We start from the raw sequence: 19,212 nt of genomic DNA on the forward strand, positions 1-19,212 counted from the left end.
GCTTTTGTGTGACAGGGAATGGGTTGAGGTCCCTTCCAACCCCCAACATTCTGTGATTCTGTGTGAAATTGTAATTCTGTATGTTAATGTTATCACCCTGGATAATCTCTAGAATAGGCTATTAAAAAAGCAAGTGTTAATTTTACCTTCTATTCAGTCAATATTGATCTGATGGATCCAGAATTTGATAGGCTCTAGAAATACTACCAGGTTATACTCCCAGCAGGGGGTTGGGGTTTTAACTGACTTGAAGACAGAGTTATGGGAACATAAGTGAGCCAAGCATCTCCCTTCCTCTCCAAATTCTCACTGCTTGCTCCATGTACTCTGGAGATGCTTACCAAATGAGGACCTGCATTTCACCCTGAACTCCACAGCCCTCCTTTCTACACTTTATTCCATTTTATGAGCTTACAGCACACTGGATGCCATTAGAGGAGATGATATTTCTGCCATTGCTCACCTCCAGCCCCAATCTTGGCTGAGACCTCTGAGTAACTGTGGTGTAATCACCGTGTTTGAGAACTTGCTCAGGTTTTAAAAGACATCCTGAAGAGGTTCCATGTTGCTCTCTAAAAGGAAGTCGTGAAAAATTCTCAGGAGACTTAGAAAGCCCTGTTGTAGGACTTTGTGGATGTTTGTTTGCCTTTTTTTTGTTGGTTTTTTTTTTTGGGTGATCATGCCTAAATCACCCATTCTTTAAGAAGCATTTAGACAATTAACGATCCAAATAACGCTCTGAGAGGCTGATTTTTACTGCGTTTGTTTATGTCATCTGGTTCATTGAGAGGTGAGTTAAAACTACCTGTTTGTACCACTCAGGATAGGAAATTAGAATTTTTTTTTATTAGCCAACATTGTTAAAAACATAAACCATGTTTGTCTTGTTAGTACATGGGGGAAAAGCCATTTTATAAGTGTATATGGATTACTGAATCAAACTGAAAGCCTTTACTTGAGCCTATTGGAATTAAAATTGATTTAGAATCCTCTTTGGGGGAAGTGTGTTGCATTGACGTTGAATCCACACTGATAACTGCCTTGGAATATCCCTTCTTGCAAAATTAAAGGAGAGAAGTGAAATGGGAGGTGAATAAAGAGGTGAGGCAGGCTACCAAATTGGAATGCAGGTCTGCATCTGCTGGCGGGGGGAGAGGCTGGGAGATTTTTGTAGGGATTTGGTTCCTTCATCTTGCATTCAAATTCAGGAATTATTCTCTTGGAAGCTTAGGGATTTTTTGATTATTTTTTTTTTCTTTTGCAAAATCATCTCAGAGTCCTGCATCTGGGAAGGAATAATAAATTGCACCAGTACAGGCTGGGAGGTGATCTGTTGGAGAGCAGCCCTGTGGAGGAAGGATCTGGGAGTCCTGGTGGATAACAGGTTCTGCACTGGACAGAATGTGTTCTTGTGGCCAAGAAGGCCAATGGGATCCTGGGGTGCATTAAGAAGAGTGTGTCCAGCAGATCCAGAGAGGTTCTACTCCTCTACTCTGCCCTAGTGAGACCTCACCTGGAATATTGCCTCCAGTTTTGGGCTCCCCAGTTCAAGAGGGACAGGGATCTATTTGAGAGTCCAATGGAGAGCTACAAGGATGATTAAGGAACTGGAGCACTGCCTTATGAGAAAAGGCTGAGAGACCTGGGGCTGTTTAGTCTGGAGAAAAGAAGACTGAGAGGGGATCTAATCAATGTCTATAAATATCTGAGGGTTGGGTGTCAGGAAGGAAGGGACTGGGACAGCCTCTGTTCACTTGTGCCCTTTGATGGGACAATGGATGTAGACTACAGCACAGGAGGTTCCACAGAGCACTGGAACAGGCTGCTCAGAGAGGTTGTGGAGTCTCCTTCTCTGGAGACTTTCCAGCCCTGTCTGGATGCATTCCTGTGTGACCTGTGCTAGATTCTGTGGTCCTGCTCTGACAGTGGGGTTGGATTTGATGATCTCTGGAGGTCCCTTCCAACCCCTAACATCCTGTGTTCCTGTGATCTCTTGTTATATCTCTGTAGTTAGATTTTTGAGGGAGTTATCAAAATGACAGGGACTTTTAAAAATGAATGCAAGACACAAGGAGGAGCTGAGGCATGCTGACAGTCAGCATAAAACAATTAGATGGCAAGGATCCCCAGGGGTGAATTTCTCATATTTGATAGGGTTCCAGTGCCATGTGTGGGAAGCACGTGGCTTCTGGAAACAGATTTCCCAGTAGGCAGGCAGCCAAGCCAGGGATTGCCCTAACTGGCCAGTAGAAGTGTGGAGTTTGGGGGAGGGTGTGATATGTGCTGCGACTCTATTAGAACTAGGTGCTTTCTCATGGCTCTGAGGTGGGCACTTTCTTCTGGCTGGCACCAGATGTGGTAGAGTTGGATGGTGGTTGGACTTGATGATCTTAAAGGCCTTGTTTTCCAACTGAAACCATTCTGAAAATCTGTGACTGCATGGACATACAGGTTCTGAAGCTGGGTCTGAGGAGGGACAGCGAGAGTGGGCTCCGCTCAGGGAGCTGCTTAATGCCAGGTAGGGAATTCTGCTGGTAGAGCAGAGGGTGGTGCATGGCAGTGCTTTCCTGGAGAAGGAGACCTGAGTTTGATCCTCTTGGGATGAAGATAGCAAAAAGCTTAAGTGTCCCATTTTAACTGCCTTGACTACCAATTAAAAGGAGTACAGTGGCTCCAGGACTGTTCACATGTATCAGATTGGGCCGCTGGCAGAGTCACTTCTATTTCCTGGCTCTTTTAAACTAATGAGAGACTGGAGGCTGTCTAACTATATAAAGGAAAACCTGTGCATCCCCAGAAGCAAAACTCTAGACATACTAAGATCAAACAGCAGATACCTAGTTAGTTTAAAAGCCTTTGGGGATAAGCAGCCTTTAAACAAGGTTATATTTTGTCATTTTCCATTTTTACCCTATGTGCCTAATAAGTCCTGGTTTGGGATTCTTAGTCCTCATTTGAATTTAATCTTTGCACTAATCATTGCAAAATTTGAGAGTGGGATGGAGGTTTCTGGCTGTGAAAGTTGCAATTTTGCTGATACAGAGAAATCTCAAAGCCGTTTTTACAGGTTCATTTCCAGATTGGAACTTCAGTTGAAATTAATAAATGCTGTGAGCTATGACAGGGGATTTGTTTTAAAATTCATTGTGTTCTGCCCCTTTACTTTGCTCTGCTGAGACCCCATCTCCAGTACTGTCTCCAGTTCTAGTGTCCCCATCACAAGGAGGACACAGAGCTGTTGGAGTGAGTGCAGAGGAGGGTCACAAAGATGATCCAAGGGTTGGAGCACCTCTGCTCCAGGGGATAGATAGGCTGAGGGAGCTGGGGTTGTTCAGCTTGGAGAAGAGAAGACTCCAGGGGGACCTCAGAGCTGCCTTCCAGTACATGAAGAGATCCTACAGGAAGGCTGGAGAGAGATTTTTCATCAGGGTGTCTAGCAATAGGACAAGGGGGAATGGTTTGAAGCTGAGGGAGAGCAGGGTTAGACTGGATCTTAGGAAGAAGTTCTTCAGTTGGAGGGTGGTGAGACTCTGGAACAGGTTACCCAGGGAGGTTGTGGATGCCTCCTCCTTTGTTCAAGACCAGGTTGGATGAAGCTTTGAGCAGCTCAGTTTAGTTGAGAGGTGTCCCTGCCCATGGCAGAGAGTTTGGAGGAGATGATCTCTGAGGTCCCTTCCAACCTGAGCCATTCTGTGATTCCATGAATTTTGCCCTACATTGTGATCAGCTAACAACAATTTAATCATCATCACTATAATGAGCCATTTCAAGCTATCAGACTGCTATAGGTTTGTTTATTTTTCTGTTTACATAGCTAAGATTCATGGATTCCAGCAAAATTCAGATATGATCTACAGAGTAATGAAAGGTGGGCACAGTCAGGAGCTTATTTCATTGACAGGGAGTGGATTTGCTTTGTTTCCTTGCAGTAGTTATGAGTTTTTCAATAATTTATAGATCAAGTAACAGCAACATAATTGATACACTAATTGTGTCTGCAACGCCTGCCTTTAACAAATCTCTTTTGTGAAATGCTTGCTGACAACATTAATTGCACATCTTTTGAGTCTTGAGAGAAGTTATGAATTCATTCTCAAGTTGAAAGAGGGTGGGAAAATCATTAATTTTGACATTGTGTGGCTATAATTAACAAGAGTTATCCAATAACCTATCATAAATTAGAGAGCTCATGAATTCTCTCTCCAACGCTGTGTTCAACCAAAGGAGGCCTCTGGTTGTGTTAATTGAGGCATTCTTCAGGGGTGATGGATGTTGTCTCCAGTTGTGGCTAAAATGTTTGCTGTTGTTAATTGAGAGACAGGCCTGCCTAAGTTAAGGCTGGAGCTCCTGTTCCTTTGCTGCTCCTCAGCAAAGGAATTGATAATCTGAGTGTGAAGAAGAAGGTTTCCTGAGAGCTTCTGTTATATGTTATCATTTCTCCGTGTTTTAACAGTCGTCAAAGCATTTCAGTTGAAACTAGTAATTAGGAGCTTAATTCAATGCATGTTCCACAGAGGATTTGATTTGCTAACAGCCATTAAGTACAGGTGGGTGTTGCTGTGCTCCAGGGCTGGCTGCACGTTAGGAAATGTGTTGCTTGCTGGCAGTGAGGATCAGCTCTGCATCCCATTCAGCCTGTGCTGCTCATTGTTCGTGGCTTCATCCACTTTATTGAACTACATCTGAAAGTTGATTAAGTGTGGAGAAATTGAGGGGCTGGGGCTGGTAAAAAGAGCTTCCAAACAGGCAAATAGATGAATTTTTAGGGAAACTTTTTCTCCACTGGCAGGCATTTGAAAAACTTTCAGCAAAATTGGTAGTAGTAGGATTATTATTGGGAAGTTTTGTTTATAGACTACAGGGAAGAAAAATTCTGTCATGTAATGAATATAACAGAGCAGGAATGACCCAATTCATCTAGATTAATAACTGCAATGCCTCTAGAGGTTTGGATTAGTAGAAGTTTTCTCATGTGGAAATAGGTACAAACATACTGTATGCAGTTTTGGGCTCCCCAGTTCAAGAGAGACAGGGGTCTGCTGGAGAGAGTCCAACAGAGCTATGAGGATAACAGGGGCACTTGAACATCTCTGCTGTGAAGAAAGACTGAGAGACCTGGGGCTGTTTAGTTTGGAGAAGAGAAGGCTGAGAGAGGATCTGATCAATGTCTCTCAGTATCTGAGGTGTGGGTGCCAGGCTCCTTTTGGTGGTGCCCAGTGATAGGACAAGGAATAATGGGTACAAGCTAGAACACAGGAGGTTCCACCTCAATATGAGGCAAAACTTTTTTACTGTGAGGGTGACAAAGCCCTGGAACAGTCTGCCCAGAGAGGTTGTGGAGTCTCAGTCTATGGAGACTTTCAAACACACCTGTGTGCATTCATGTGTGACCTGCCCTAGGTCATCCTGCTTTGGCAGGTGGGGTTGGACTGGATAACCTCTGGAGGTTGCTTACAACCCCTACCGTTCTGTGGGTCTACTGGTACAAGCAGGTTGATAATGATAATGGTTTGGTATCATTCTTTGTCCAAAGGTGCTTGCTTGCCTGCTGAGTATTAACAAATGACATTTCTGACAGCATGCTGCACTGTGTGCATTTGGACATTTCTTCTACTTGAAACATTTTGCCTCTTCCATTGACAGCATGGAAATTCTGCAAGTAATAAAAAAATACAGATTCACAGATTGCATTGGGCTGGAAGGGACCCTCAAAGGTCATCTTGTTCAACCCCCCTGCAGGCAGCAGGGACACCTCTGACTAGATCAGGCTGCCCAGGGCCACATTGAGTCTGATCTTGAATGTCTTCAGGGTTGGGGCCTCAACAACATCCCTGGGCAACTGGTTCCAGTATTTTACCACTCTCATTGTAAAGAACTTCTTCCTGATGTCCAACCTAAATCTACTGAAACATCAAAGTGTTCCTCGCTGTAAAGTAGAGCTCTCAGCTGTATTGATAAAGGCTGAAGGGAAGTCAAAGCCAAGTAAGCCTGGAATATGAGCTGGATCCCAGCAGTCTTGGAAGCATTGAACTGCTCACCAGTTTTCCCTGAACTAAAGAGGTAACACTTAACGTTCATGCCTGCATTATTTCAGTGTGTGCTTTTTCATATTACTAGGGAAAATTCCTCAAAACTTGTATAATCTTAGATAATTTATGGGAAGTAATGAGCTCTCGTGACCTGTGCTTGTATGGGGGAATGTAAATTGATTGCAGAGGCGGTTAGATCTCTGCATCAAAAGCCAGTGCTGATCCCTCAATTATGTTCCTAAGCTTACACCACAAATCAGGGCAGAGCTTGATACGTAATCCAAGGGCCCTGTTTCTTGTTTTGTGCTCTTAACCAATATATCTCACTCTCTTCCTAATGATAGCACAGTAATTTCATTAGTCAGCTTGGGAAGAAAAAGAATAGGGAGCAACATGCAAATGAAAGGAGATGTGGAGGTTTCAGTTTGTGTGTTTAAGCAGCCAGGAAGAGAAGTGCTTAGCTAAAGAACTTGGTAAATTAGTCACAAAAGCTTCAGTTGAAAAATAACTTCAATGTCATAGACCTTTGGAACACTGATTACTTACTGCTAAGGCACCAATTTTTGTGGGCAAGATTTTCTTTTGTAATACACTGTGGCTGAATTTGTAAACCCTTCTTTCATGCCTTGCAGTATATTCTTCTTTATATTCCTCTTTAAGACCTCAAAGAAATACATAGTGAATTTGCCCAGCTAAGAGGCTCAGCTCCCTGTAATAAATCATGTTAGGGCCAAACATTGACAATGCTCCTTAGAAGTAAAGGAAAGATGTGACTCTGATCCTTATGGATGATGTGCTTTAGCTGTAGAATCAACAGGCTGAGGGAGCTGGGGTTGTTCAGCCTGGAGAAGAGAAGGCTCCAGGGAGACCTTCCAGTACCTGAAGGGGGCTACATAAAGGCTGCAGAGGGACTGTTTGCAAAAGCCTGCAGTTGTAGGACAAGGGGCAATGGTTTGAAATGATAAAAGAAAAGATTTAGATTGGATGTTAGGAACAAGTTCTGTACCGTGAAGGTCGTGGAACAGGTTGCCCAGCGATGTAGTCGATGCCCCATCCCTGGAGATATTCAAGGTCAGCCTCAACAAGGCTCTGAGCAACCTGATCTAGTGGAGGACGTCCCTGCTCAGTGCAGGGGGATTGGACTAGATGACCTTTGGAGGTCCCTTCCAACCCAAACCATTCTATGATTGCTGGCCAGGATAAGGGAATACAGTATTTAATGTATTTGGATTGTCCAGCAGCACAGTGGATGAATCTCTTTAAGTACAACATTCCTTTGGCAAATTAATTCCTCTTGGAGATAAGTGTGTCCTCAGAAATCCATATTATTTGTATTAGTTTTAACTACATGTTGTTATGGATAATGGCTAGTGTGGGGGGGGGGAGGGTGGAAGCATTTCTCTGCTTTTACAGTTGGTTGGTTTTGCAGATGAGACCATATATTTAGTTTAACTAAATAATGTGTTTGTGTGGGTCTTTAGTAGGAAAGCTGAATAAAAAGCAAACTAATTTTTTCCATTTGTTTTTTAAACTAGGGCAATTCATAGTGATCTCCAGGGTAGGTGTATGCACTTAATGAACATATTTTACAGTTCTTTCAGTGCATATTTTAATGCAGATGATCAGATCTTAACACTTAGCTATGGATCTTGAGCAGGCAGAGAGCATGAAAAAGAGTCAAGGTCCCCTTGTGATGTTCCCCTTTAGGAACCAGCAACTAGTGCCAAAGACCAATAAATGCTTTTAGTTTGCAGGAAAGGAGAAATCAGAGTACTTTTTGGTTTCTTGCTCTCCCAGGAATATGCCCCAAAAGAGATGTGTAGAATCCTGGAGTCCCACGTGAGGTAGCTTTTGGATTCAAAGGAAGATATCTTGCTCTGGGAGGTGACAATGGAGAAAGCCTGACAGAGCTGAGCGGCAAATTGGAGACATTGCCAAGGGTCAGACTGGCTTCTGTCATTGGGTTCTGGCCCTTTTAAAGCTGTGGGAAACCTGTGGGGGTGTACAATAATTATACCAAAACTGCCAAGAGTGGGCCTCCTGCATTGTACTTTTTCTTCTGTTCACTTACCACAGTGTCTTCTGTTGACAGTTTCCTGGTGCCTATAATGTCACCATCGTGAACAACTGGATAATATAGTGAAGGGTTATTCACTTATAGTCCTGCTGAGGCACTTTTTATTAAATGACATAAATATTATTTCCTTGACGGTACTAAGAGCCCTTGCTGCTTAGAAAAGCAGAAGGTCCTTTATAAGAGACTGTAAAGTCAGTGGACAAAGTTACTGGTACTCATCAGCTGTTCACTGAAGACCTCCACCAGTGGGGAGCATCTTCTGAAACCTTTCCTTGTCTTGAGGAACTTCTCATGCTCCATTCAGGTATACCAGAATTGCTTTGCATCCTGCTAGCCCAAAGCTCAGGCTGCACCAGCCACTGTCCAGCTGCATGGACATGTTCATGGCTCATTACAAACAGAAGCTGCAGCAGGTTTCACCATAAGGCATTTTCCAAAGATGATTCTTTTTCTAAACTGTGAAAGAGGGCAGATCATCTCTGCTTGAACATGTGAAAAGAAAGTGTCCATGCATCCAAGCTGTAGGAGCAAACTCTTTAATGCTCTTTGACATCTTTTCTTCTCCTAGTAACAACAGTGAGGTCAAAGCTCAGCACTGAACCAAGATCCCAGCACTGAACTAACCTGAGATTTGCTCTGGGCATCCTGATCTACTGGTGGATGTCCCTGCTTACTGCAGATGACCTTTGGAGGTCCCTTCCAACCCAGACCATTCTATGATATTAAGATTTGGAAATTGTTATCTGTACCACCATGTGTGGAGGCACTCCTGGCATCGTACAAACCACGCTGTTCTACTTTGCCCCTCCCTGAACATCCCGTGGCACTCCCCCACACAACCTCTCTCCACAGATGAGGACCAGTGGAGTTGACTCACTTGTGATTTAGATACAGTGTTCACTCTGTTCTCATGGCCTAGGCTGAAACACCAAACAATAGAGGTTATAACTTATTTACAAGCAGGTGAGTTTACACTTTATTTACTACAGCACCGTTGGCTTTTCCCAATTCCTTTTATTTATGCTGTTTGCAACACAGGAGGGCAGTTGCCAACACAATATCCATTATTATTCTGACAAGAACAGAATAGCTTTCACTTCCATTTCCTGGAGACAGGATTACTCAGTGCTGCAAAACAGCAGTAAAAAATAGGAGAAGTAGGGCAAATTATCATTTGGCTGCTGAGTTGTGAAACCACCCTCTCTGGCTCCAAGTAGATCAAGTTTGGGGTAGAGGTGTGAGTAGTTTATGGTCTCTCTGGGCTTTGTGTCTATGATGCTTGCAGTAGGGAAGAAAAAAGCTGTTGCTCTATCAACACAAAAGTTGCTATGCATGGAACCAGAGATGTTACCATGATCATATTTCCTGGGTCTTTCATAAGAGATAATTGAATCTGGTGATCTACAGGGCTTGGGGGATTCATCTCCCCGCCTGATATGAGTCTGCCACAGTTTGATGTATGCAGCTCCAGACAGCAGCAAGGCTGAGTGTGGGTTCCTGCCAGGCAGGTATGCACACACTGCATGCAGCCATATGTTCCAACATACACAAAGCAGAGCTCTTCCTAGCACCAGCATTGTCACAATAGCATGAAGAACGCTGTGTCCAGAGAAGGGCAACAAAGCTGGTGAGAGGCCTGGAGCACAAGCCCTGTGTGGAAAGGCTGAGGGAGCTGGGGTTGTTTAGCCTGGAGAAGAGGAGGCTCAGGGGTGACCTTATTGCTCTTTACAACTACCTGAAGGGAGGTCATAGACAGGTGGGGGTTGGTTTCTTCTCCCAGGCAACCAGTGGCAAAACAAGAGGACACAGTCTCAAGCTGCACCAGGGGAAGTTTAGGCTTAAGGTTAGGAAAAAGTGCTTCAGAGAAAGAGTAATTTGCCATTGGAATGAGCTGCCTAGGGAGGTGGTGGATTCCTCGTCCCTGGAGGTGTTCAAGAAAAGATTAGATGTGGCACTTGGAGCCATGGTTTAGTTGTCAGGAGGTGTTAGGTATTATGTAATAGGTTGTACTTGATGATCTCTGAGGTCTTTTCCAACCTGTTTGATTCTATGATGGCTCAATCCTGACCTCCCTGCTGGCTGACCAGGTGTGAAGTTTGCTAGTGGATGGACTCTACAGTTTTCTCCATAGGTGTTGTTAGACATCTAGTTTGTCCAGTAGTTGTCCCTCTCAACATCAGTCTCCTCCAGGTTTTGGCACCTGAACCTATGGGCCCCTCAGGATTTCAGCTTCTTGCTTCAGCAGCTGGCACTCCGACCTCTCCTCCTACTTGTCAGCCAGTCTGACCTGAATTTCACTGGTGCTCCTAGGGAGGCTGACAGTAGAGAGCATGCCTGCAGTGAATTCCTGATGCAGGAGTGCAGACTGAGCTCAAGGGGAAAGGAGACTTCAAGTCTTGCGAATTCTTCCCAAGTTGTGGGCAAGTGTTCTGGGAGGCTGCTATGTGGCTGTGTAGCACAGGCAAGCCTCTGTGCTTCCCTGCTTTGTCCTGGCTGAGGGGACAATTTCTTGTGAGGGATTCCCGGGACAGCATTGTGTCCTTATAACTGACCTCAATGAATGAAGCTGGAGGAATGTGGAAGATCTTCACCATGAGGGTGAAACGCTGGAACAGGTTGCCCAGGGAGGCAGTTGAGGCCCCATCCCTGGAGATATTCAAGGTGAGGCTTGACAGGGCTCTGAGCAACCTGATCTAGTGGAGGATGTCCCTGCTTACTTCAGAGGGGTTGGACTAGATGACCTTTGGAGGTGCCTTCTAGCCCAAACCATTCTATGATCTTGCTGGCAGTGATTTCAATAGAGGTAGGATTTCCTGGTTTGGGACAAAGCTGTCCAAAAGCAGAGAAAGCTGTAGCCTTGACTTGATAAATATTAACATTTCACAGCAGTCTCTCCACAAGTGGTGGGAGGAGAAGCTTCCTCCCGAGTCAACTTGTGTTTAATGTCTACCCCATTTAACTTCTAGCAAATGCTGAGCAGCTCATCTGTGATCTATAATTACACCTCTAATTCTTGTAGCTTAGTTTAGAGGAGACATTGTGTAGTGAAAAGGATGATTTGGGGAGTGAAATGAAATTAAGCATAGGAAGCCTTTTGAGGGTAGCCATTAATTTCATTTTTAAATATAAAAATTGCAATCAAAGTAATGAGAGGGTAATATCCACACATCACAATCATGTAGGCTGGCATGCTGATAACCAGGTGGAAAGCAAAAGTAAAAAGCAGTAGTTCAGTGAATTAATTTTATTTCTTTTATTATTATTTTTTTACCTTGTGTTGCCTGTGTGAGTTATGCACTGAGCAAAAGTGTACAGCATCCTGGGGTGGATTAGAAGGGCTTTGGGTAGTAGAGTGAGAGAGGATGCCCTCCCCCCCTGCCCTGGTGAGGCCACACCTGGAAAATTGTGTCCAGTTCTGGGTGCCTCAGTTCGAGGACCTCGGGAAACCTGAGGTCCAATACAGAGCCACAGAGATGCTGAAGGCAGTGGAACATCTGAGGAAAGGCTGAGGGAAGTGGGGCTCTTCAGCTTGGAGAGAAGGAGCCTGAGGGGTGACCTCATTCATGTTGATAAAGATGTGCAGGGCAGGGTTGGGAGGACAGAGCCAGGCTCTGCTCAGTGATGTCCAGTGACAGGACAAGGGGCTGTGGGTGCAAGCTGGAGTAGAGGAGGTTCCATGGCAACAGAAGGGAAAACTTTTTCAGTGCAAGGACGACAGACCCCTGGAGCAGGCTGCTCAGAGAGGTAGTGGAGTCTCCTTCTCTGGATGTGTTCCTGTGTAACTTCCTCTGGCTGAGCCCTTCTCTGGCAGGGGGGTTGGACTGCATGATCTTTTGAGGTCCCTTCCAACCCCTAATGTCCTGTGACTCTGTGATAAAGTCAATTAACTGCATTAGGGAAATTGAGTGCACTCTCTTCAGGGATGGCTGAAGTTTGACACTGATGTGGTTACCAGACAGAATTGTCTGTATTTACTTGTGTAGGGATTTCTGTGGATTGCAGACACTCTGAAGTGTCCCTGTAACAATAATGTGTTGTCAGCCCTTCTGGGTCAAACTGGGTGTGGAAGAACACAGCTTTCACTGTTGTGAGCGTGTCAAAAAGATGGCAGTGCTGCCGGGATGCTGGAGATCAAAATGAAAGCTACCTGCAGAGTTCTTTGTGTATCTCACCTATTTCCTTTCTCTTAACTAGGCTATTTCTAAAGCATTGGGTTATATCTATACCTCTGCATTTAATTGCCTTAAAGAAATGCTGGGGCTAGAAGGTTAAGCACTAAAATTCTAAGGAAGCTTATGCTCAAAGTTGCCTGTGTAAGCCTAATTTAACATCCCTTCAGGAGATAGATTTTCATACAGTTTTTAATGAGCTCAGCTCATATTGCTGTTTCCTGGAGACCTTTGCCCTGTTTAGTGAATGGAAGGACAGTGGTCAGGGAAATGTGCTCTGGTTGCCGCTGCTTTCTGTGCTTGACAGTCAGGATGGAGCTGCCTGCTTGCTTTGTGTGATACCCCAACCCAAACGCGACACAGGAATGCTGATGGAAGCAGCAGATGATCTAAATTCTTGCAATAAATACTTCTTAAAGAAAAAAAAAATACTAAAATCTAGCAGTAGCTTGTGGTGGGGTTGGTTTGGTGCCTTTTTTTTGTTGTTTAGAAAGAACTGGAATGATTTTAAGACGACAGTCAGATAAATAGCTTCTGCAAAAGGTCAGATCATAGAGACTTGAAAGGAACTGGAAGGAGAAAATAGTCACAATATCCAAGCTGACAGTGGTGCTTCAGGAAAGCACTCAGGTAGTTGTCAGATGGAAGACTGATTGGAGAATTCAGTCAGGCCATAGAAACTGTTGGTGTTCAGGGATTCCTCTTGGATATTTTCTCAACAAAACAAGCAGATAATGTTAACAGAGGAACCTTTCACAGAGCAGTATTGTTTTCAACTATGGCTTCATTAAAGACACTTTGTCAGGTGCAAGATAACGTTTCAGAAAGAGAGGCTTTGTTTGCAAGGAGTTGGGGATTCCTCCATGCACAGCTTGACACCTTGTGCTGATTTGGGGGGAGTAAGTCCCAGTGGTCTGCTGACTACCCAGGGGCACTATGGCACAGACTGTATCTGTCTCACCATTTTATTCATCCTTTTTTCCCCTTCTCATTTGCTTTTGCAGCTCCCTTTTCCTTCTGGAGACTATCAGAACAGGAAAAATCTGAGTGTTTTGAAAGTGGATCCTCTTATTTGAGCAAGCTTTAGCTGGAAGAAAAGAACAATAAGCATAAAATTGTATGATTCTATGCAAATGAATAGTCTGAATAACTGGAAATGAGTGCAAGGCTTCAGAGGGGTACAGTCAAAGGAGTATTCAGGAGAGATTATTTTGGCAGCACTTTCCGAACTAATAAAAGGAACAAGTGATGAGAAGAGCCTGAGATCACAGCATTGTGAGGAAGTGGGTTAAGGTACAGATGTTTAACATGGCCACAGGGTTAGAACAGAGGGGTATGAACAGCAATGAGATGTAAAAGAGGTTTATTAGGCGTTAGCAAGCTATTTAAAATGATGGCAAGGGCCACACTTTGCAGTTCATCTGTACATGCATTCATTAGTGAGGTCCAGCATAATGCAGGTTTATCTTCTCTTTAAGCTAAGTCCTTCCTTACCAAGTCAGTGTAGGTAATCCTACTAGCTGCTAGACCGCTCATTTCAGGGAAGCAAACAACTTGGGACTTAAAAAAAATAGCTTCAAAGGAGTTCTAACAACCTGAAAGCCTTCATAGGTTCATGGGTGGTTTCCTTTCAATGTACAGAGATTTAGGAGAGCAAGAAGGGTCCTCAGGTCAGGTTGTGTGAGTGCAGTGAACCTTCACTGTGTTTAAGGGTATTGAGGGTGTTCAGTTATTTTCATTATTAATTCATTTTAAATTATCTCTTGATCATTTTCAGGGACATGGTCATTTCAGAAATAAAGTAAACATATATCCCACATATATCTGAAAAACCTGGTAAACTCTCTGCAGTAATTCCTTAAGAATTCAGTTAATTCCTTAATTCGCTAATTCCTCGAGTCAGTAATTCCTCATATGCTATTCAGTGCATAAAGTGCCAGTATACTGAAAAGATTATGAAGATCACAAAGAAGGTTTGGTGATGTGTTTGTCTTTTTTTTTTTTTCTTTAATGTTAAGATGGAACAAATCATTGGAGGCTAAATATCCATAGAGCAGTTGGAAACAGGAATTCTACCAAGGTTGTCTCTTTTGTATTAAAACTCCTCAGTTCTCAAAACAAAAAGTAATTAACAACAACAAACCCTAAAACAAAGCAACAAAACAAGACACGCACACCCCCAAACAAAACAAAACCAAAACATCAAGAAAGCAAAAACCACCACCCCCCAAAACCCCAACAATAACAAAACAAATCCCAAAACAAAGAAGACTTGGATCCTTTCAAGAGGAGTGTGGCCAGAAGGGCAAGAGAGGGGATTCTGACCCTTGACTCTGCTCTGCTGAGACCTCACCTTCAGTACTGTCCCCATTGTAAGAAGGACACAGAGCTGTTGGAGTGAGTCCAGAGGAGGATAGGCTGAGGAAGCTGGAGTTGTTCAGCCTGGAGAAGAGAAGAATCTGTGGGTAACCTTAGAGCTGCCTTCCAATACCTGAATGGATCCTACAGGAAGGCTGGAGAGAGACTTTTCATCAGGGTGTCTTAGCGATAGGACAAGGGGGAAGATTTGAAGCTGAGGGAGAGTAGGGTTAGACTGGATCTTAGGAAGAAGTTCTTCAGTATGAGAGTGATGAAACTCTGGAATGGGTTATCCAGGGAGATTGTGGCTGCCTTCTCCCTGGGAGTGTTCAAGGCCAGGCTTGATGAGACAGAGCAGCCAAGCCTAGTTGAGAGGTGTCCCTGCCCATGGTGGGGAGGTTGGGGTAGAGGTCCCTTCCAAAATGAGCCATTCAGTTATTCTATGAACATGTGGGACAAGGGCAGTGATGTTTCTTCATCTTTCCAAGAAACTATCTCATTCAGAGTTGTTGCCAAACACATCAGAGTAAGGTGTTCAGAGCTAGGTGTTCCACCTTTGTGTGGAATTACCAGAGAGGACTTGTATGTTGCACTAAACTCGTGCTATCAGAATTGCAGAGGAATGTGCTAGTTAGAGATGGGGGGGGGGAGGGGAATACCAAAGGCACAGCTTTTAGTGTAGGTTTTGTTAAGAAGTGTGGAGATACCTTGAGAAATGAACTGAGTGAGGCGAGTGTTATGTATTCTGTCCCTTCTTCGTGCCCCATTCCACACGGTGCATCTCCAGCAGATGAGTCTAAACCGTTACACCACCATCTCTTGCTTAAGGACCTGTAACCTCAGCAGGCCAGGTTTTGTCATTTCTGTTACCACACTAATTACATCCAAACACAAGTTTGTTTATTTGATTTTATTTTCAAAGCAGATGATGGTTGGAGGAGACTGAATTCTCTAAGGTTAGTAATGAGATTTCCATTTGAAGTAACATAGTTCAAAGGCAAAAATTTCCCCTTTAGGTTTAGACCAAAGGTTTTAAAAGCACGAGATGTGAAAATAGAGAGGCACTAACTATAAATACCTTTCAAATTATGTCTCTTTAGACTTGCTGAAATGTGTAGTGAAGCTTGTTTTCTTGTTGCTTTAAAATATTCAAGGTTATTGGCCTGCATTAAACTCAAAACCCTTTAAATACCTTTATTTTTTTTCTTTTTTAACCAAGTTATTCAGACCTGACAAGCTGAAGGATTTAGAAACAGGAGTCTGTGAGGGGAATAAAAACAGATTTGAAAAAGGGGAACAGGATGTTTTCTCCTCAAAATAATTCTTATACTTTTAAACAGAAGTGAATTATTTTAATTGTCAGTAGTGAATGTATAACACAACCAATTCCCTATTGGCAGTGGTGCTCATGTAAGCTAAGCATCTCTGGAACGTGGGGGTTTAGTCAGCTGGCTTTCTAGTCTGGAATCATAGAATGGTAGGGATTGGAAGGGACCTTCAGAGATCATCCAGTCCAATTCCCCTGCCAGAGCAGGTTCACCTAGGGCAGGTCACACAGGAATGCATCCAAGCAGGTTTCAAAAGTCTCCAGAGAAGGAGAATCTGCAGCCTCTCTGCCAGCCTGTTCTGTTCTGTCACCCTAGCCATACAGAAGTGTCTCCTTGTGTTGAGGTGGAACTTCCTGTGTTCTAGCTTGTACCCATTGTTCCTTGTCCTATCACGGGGCACCACCAAAATGAGCCTGGCACCTTCACCTTAACACCCACTCCTCAGATATTTAGAGACATTGATCAAATTCCCCTTCAGCCTTCTCCTCTCCAGACTAGACAGGCCCAGTTCTCTCTTGAACAGAGATGTTCAAGTGCCCCAGTTACCCTTGTAGCTCTCTGTTGGACTCTGTCCAGCAGATCCCTGTCTCTCTTGAACTGGGAAGCTCAAAAAACAGACACAGTATTGCAGGTGTGGTGTCAGCAGGGCAGAGCAGAGGGGCAGGAGAACATCCCTAGACCTGCTGGAGACACTTTTCTTAGTGCCCCCCCCAGGATGCCGTTGGCCCTCTTGGTCACAAGGGCACTTCCTGTTCAGGAGGACTTCCAAGGTCTTTATGGAGCTGCTTTCGAGCTGGACAGCTCCTAGTCTGTTCCAGTGCCTTGTCTTGTTCCTCCCCAGATGCAGGACTCTCTTGTCCTAATTGAACATTAATATGCTTATGCTGATGTGGCCAGAGCAAAATATTCAGAGTCCATCAGCTTTCAATGTTCCTTTGCCAGCATTGTGAGTAGGATTTTCATTTGATCTCTTGTGTATGATAGGCTCTGAGGTCTGTGATTTGGTAGTCAATATGTTTCCATTCATCAGGACCTCATTTGCTTGGCTATCTTAACTCGGTGCATTAAGCTGAAGCAGTAGATTCCTTGTGTGATTGGAGCTAGCTCTTTATGCTCCCTATTTTAAAGGCCTTGTAACACGTAAGCAGTATTAAAGATGGCAAGATTGTGCCAAAAAGAGCTGAATAACTCTATCGAGCCATTGTATCCTGCAGATTTGTATTTTGTCTGTCAAATGGAGGTGTGGCTAAAGCCTCATATGACTCTTCTTTAATGTACTTAACCTTTGTACCAAAACCATTTTTATTCATGTAGTTGCTAAGTATGAAAGGAGATTGGAGCAGCATGCCACTGCAAAACTCTGCAAATGCTGTAATCATGGTATTAACCTACTTCAAAGCCTTAGGAGCACGCTCACTTTCTGAGGGTACTAAGAATGTTTTCATTACTCTGAGTTCACTGACAGATTTTGAAACCAAATCATGCTCCTTTTATTTGTGTCTTGAAGTGGAAATGATTGTTCCACCTTGAGTTCTACTTAGAACAGTAAGAATTTCTTACACATTTTCCGTGCCTGCATGAGAAGCTTTGTGTTTAGTGCTGCTGTGTGTAGATTTCCTAGCTGTGTGTGCATTTCCTAGCGCCCGCAATGCTGCGTTAGGAAAAGGAATGAATGACTCGATACATCCCAAAGTAATTTGCCAGTCATCTTGGGATTCCTGCTTACAACAGCTTATAGTTATTAGAAGCAGAGCCTTTTCAACTCTTCAGTCACAAGAAGCGAGTACAGAAGGCATTGTTCATGTGCACCGTCTACAGTTCTCATGGTTACAAGACCCACAGAATCCATGTATCCAAAACTACCCTTACTCTTTAGTTCAAGACCCAGGTACAGAAATGTAAGTGTCATCAGGGTTGTAGCCAGGTGTAGAGCTGATGCCTCTTCCTAGTTCTTATCTCCTGCAACTGAAGTTGAGCTCCCCAGACTTGCTAGCACGGGTTTGGGAGTCCTGCTGCTTGTGAACAGGTCTGTTAACGTGCAGGTATGTTCAGAGGAAGTCAGATGGAGCAGCTGATTCATTAAAGGCTTAGCTAACCCCAAAATAGAGCCTTGAAGGAAAAATAAGAATGGTGAAGGAATAGACGATTCAGATTGCTCCAAACAGAGGAAATGGTCTAGAAATACAGCTTTAAAGTAAGACTGGATGAGGCACTTAGTGCCATGGTTTAGTTGATGAGATGGTGTTGGGTGATAGGTTGGACTTGATGATTTCGAAGGTCTTTTCCAACCTGTTTAATCCTGTGTTCTGTATTCTTTTTGGAAAGCTTTGAACAAAACAATAACCTTTAGAAATGGTTTCATGTCTTACTTCTTGTTTGAGGATCAACTTCTGTGTTCTCTTTATTTTCCACATTGTCAAAGCTGACTAGTGCAGGTCTATACAGAGATGATTGCTGGAACTCCAGGGAGCTGGAATGTGGCAAGGAAAAGATCTGCAGTGAAAGGGCATCACTGGCAGAAGCACAGGCATTGTCTTTGTCGAAAAAGCACTTCCATGATAGCAAAGGCATCAGCTGCAGTCTGGAAAAGCAGACAACCAGCAAAACCAAGGATCTGTAGAAATGCAGAAATTTAATGTCCTGCTGAGGGTCATCCAAAACACATGCTTAAAACATTAATCCAGAGTTACAGTTTATTGCAGCATCTAGTTATTCCTTCTGTACTTCTGCTCTCCCATGAATTTTCTCTTGTACTGCCCCTCAAAGGTGAAGAGCCTATAGCTGGCACCAATCTCATATTGCCTCTTGGATCTTGCATGTTTGCAGTGCAGCCCTGCAGCCACTTCCATGCTCTCTCACTCCATATGGGAGATGCTGCTAGTTGGGCTGACTGTTATCCACAGACCAGCTCTAATTAGGGTTTGTGCTACAGAATAGGACATAGACCAGGCTGCTGTCTCACCTGGCAGAGCTTGTGGCTGAAAGCAGCCCTGCTAGAAGGAATGGCCTGCTTGAAGCCCACTTGCAAGGCTCAGTAGAGGACTCAGGAACAGTGTGTTCTGTTCTTGGCTATTGCTGTTCATCCAGTTTATTAATTCCCACTAGCCACTGTGCCTGAATCAGCCCCACAGAATTCAGTACATAGTGTTGGCACTGCAGCTCTGGTGTGCCCTGTCTCCTTAAAAAGAGGAGTTTGAGAGCCTTCTAGAGAAACAATCACTGGTTTCCTTTCAGTTAATTTTTCAGACGCA

The 19,212-nt window shown here is 43.8% G+C and overlaps 1 protein-coding gene across 11 annotated transcripts in view; it reads left to right on the plus strand.

The window, feature by feature from the left end:
- DAB1 (DAB adaptor protein 1) overlaps window positions 1-19,212 on the plus strand; it is a 285,116-nt gene that overhangs the window by 146,898 nt on the left and 119,006 nt on the right. For 5 of the 11 annotated variants that reach the window (XM_054165124.1, XM_054165130.1, XM_054165131.1 and 2 more), the window contains exon 1: window positions 2,334-2,518. The exons of the other annotated variants lie outside the window; for them this stretch is intronic. In XM_054165124.1, the coding sequence (XP_054021099.1) occupies window positions 2,440-2,518 (79 nt within the window). In that variant the 5' untranslated portion in view covers window positions 2,334-2,439. Of the gene's footprint in view, window positions 1-2,333; window positions 2,519-19,212 lie in introns of those variants that run through there. 11 annotated transcript variants of the gene reach the window in all.

This window comes from Dryobates pubescens, chromosome 11 (assembly GCF_014839835.1).
Source record: "Dryobates pubescens isolate bDryPub1 chromosome 11, bDryPub1.pri, whole genome shotgun sequence".
Taxonomy (NCBI): Eukaryota; Metazoa; Chordata; class Aves; order Piciformes; family Picidae; genus Dryobates; species Dryobates pubescens.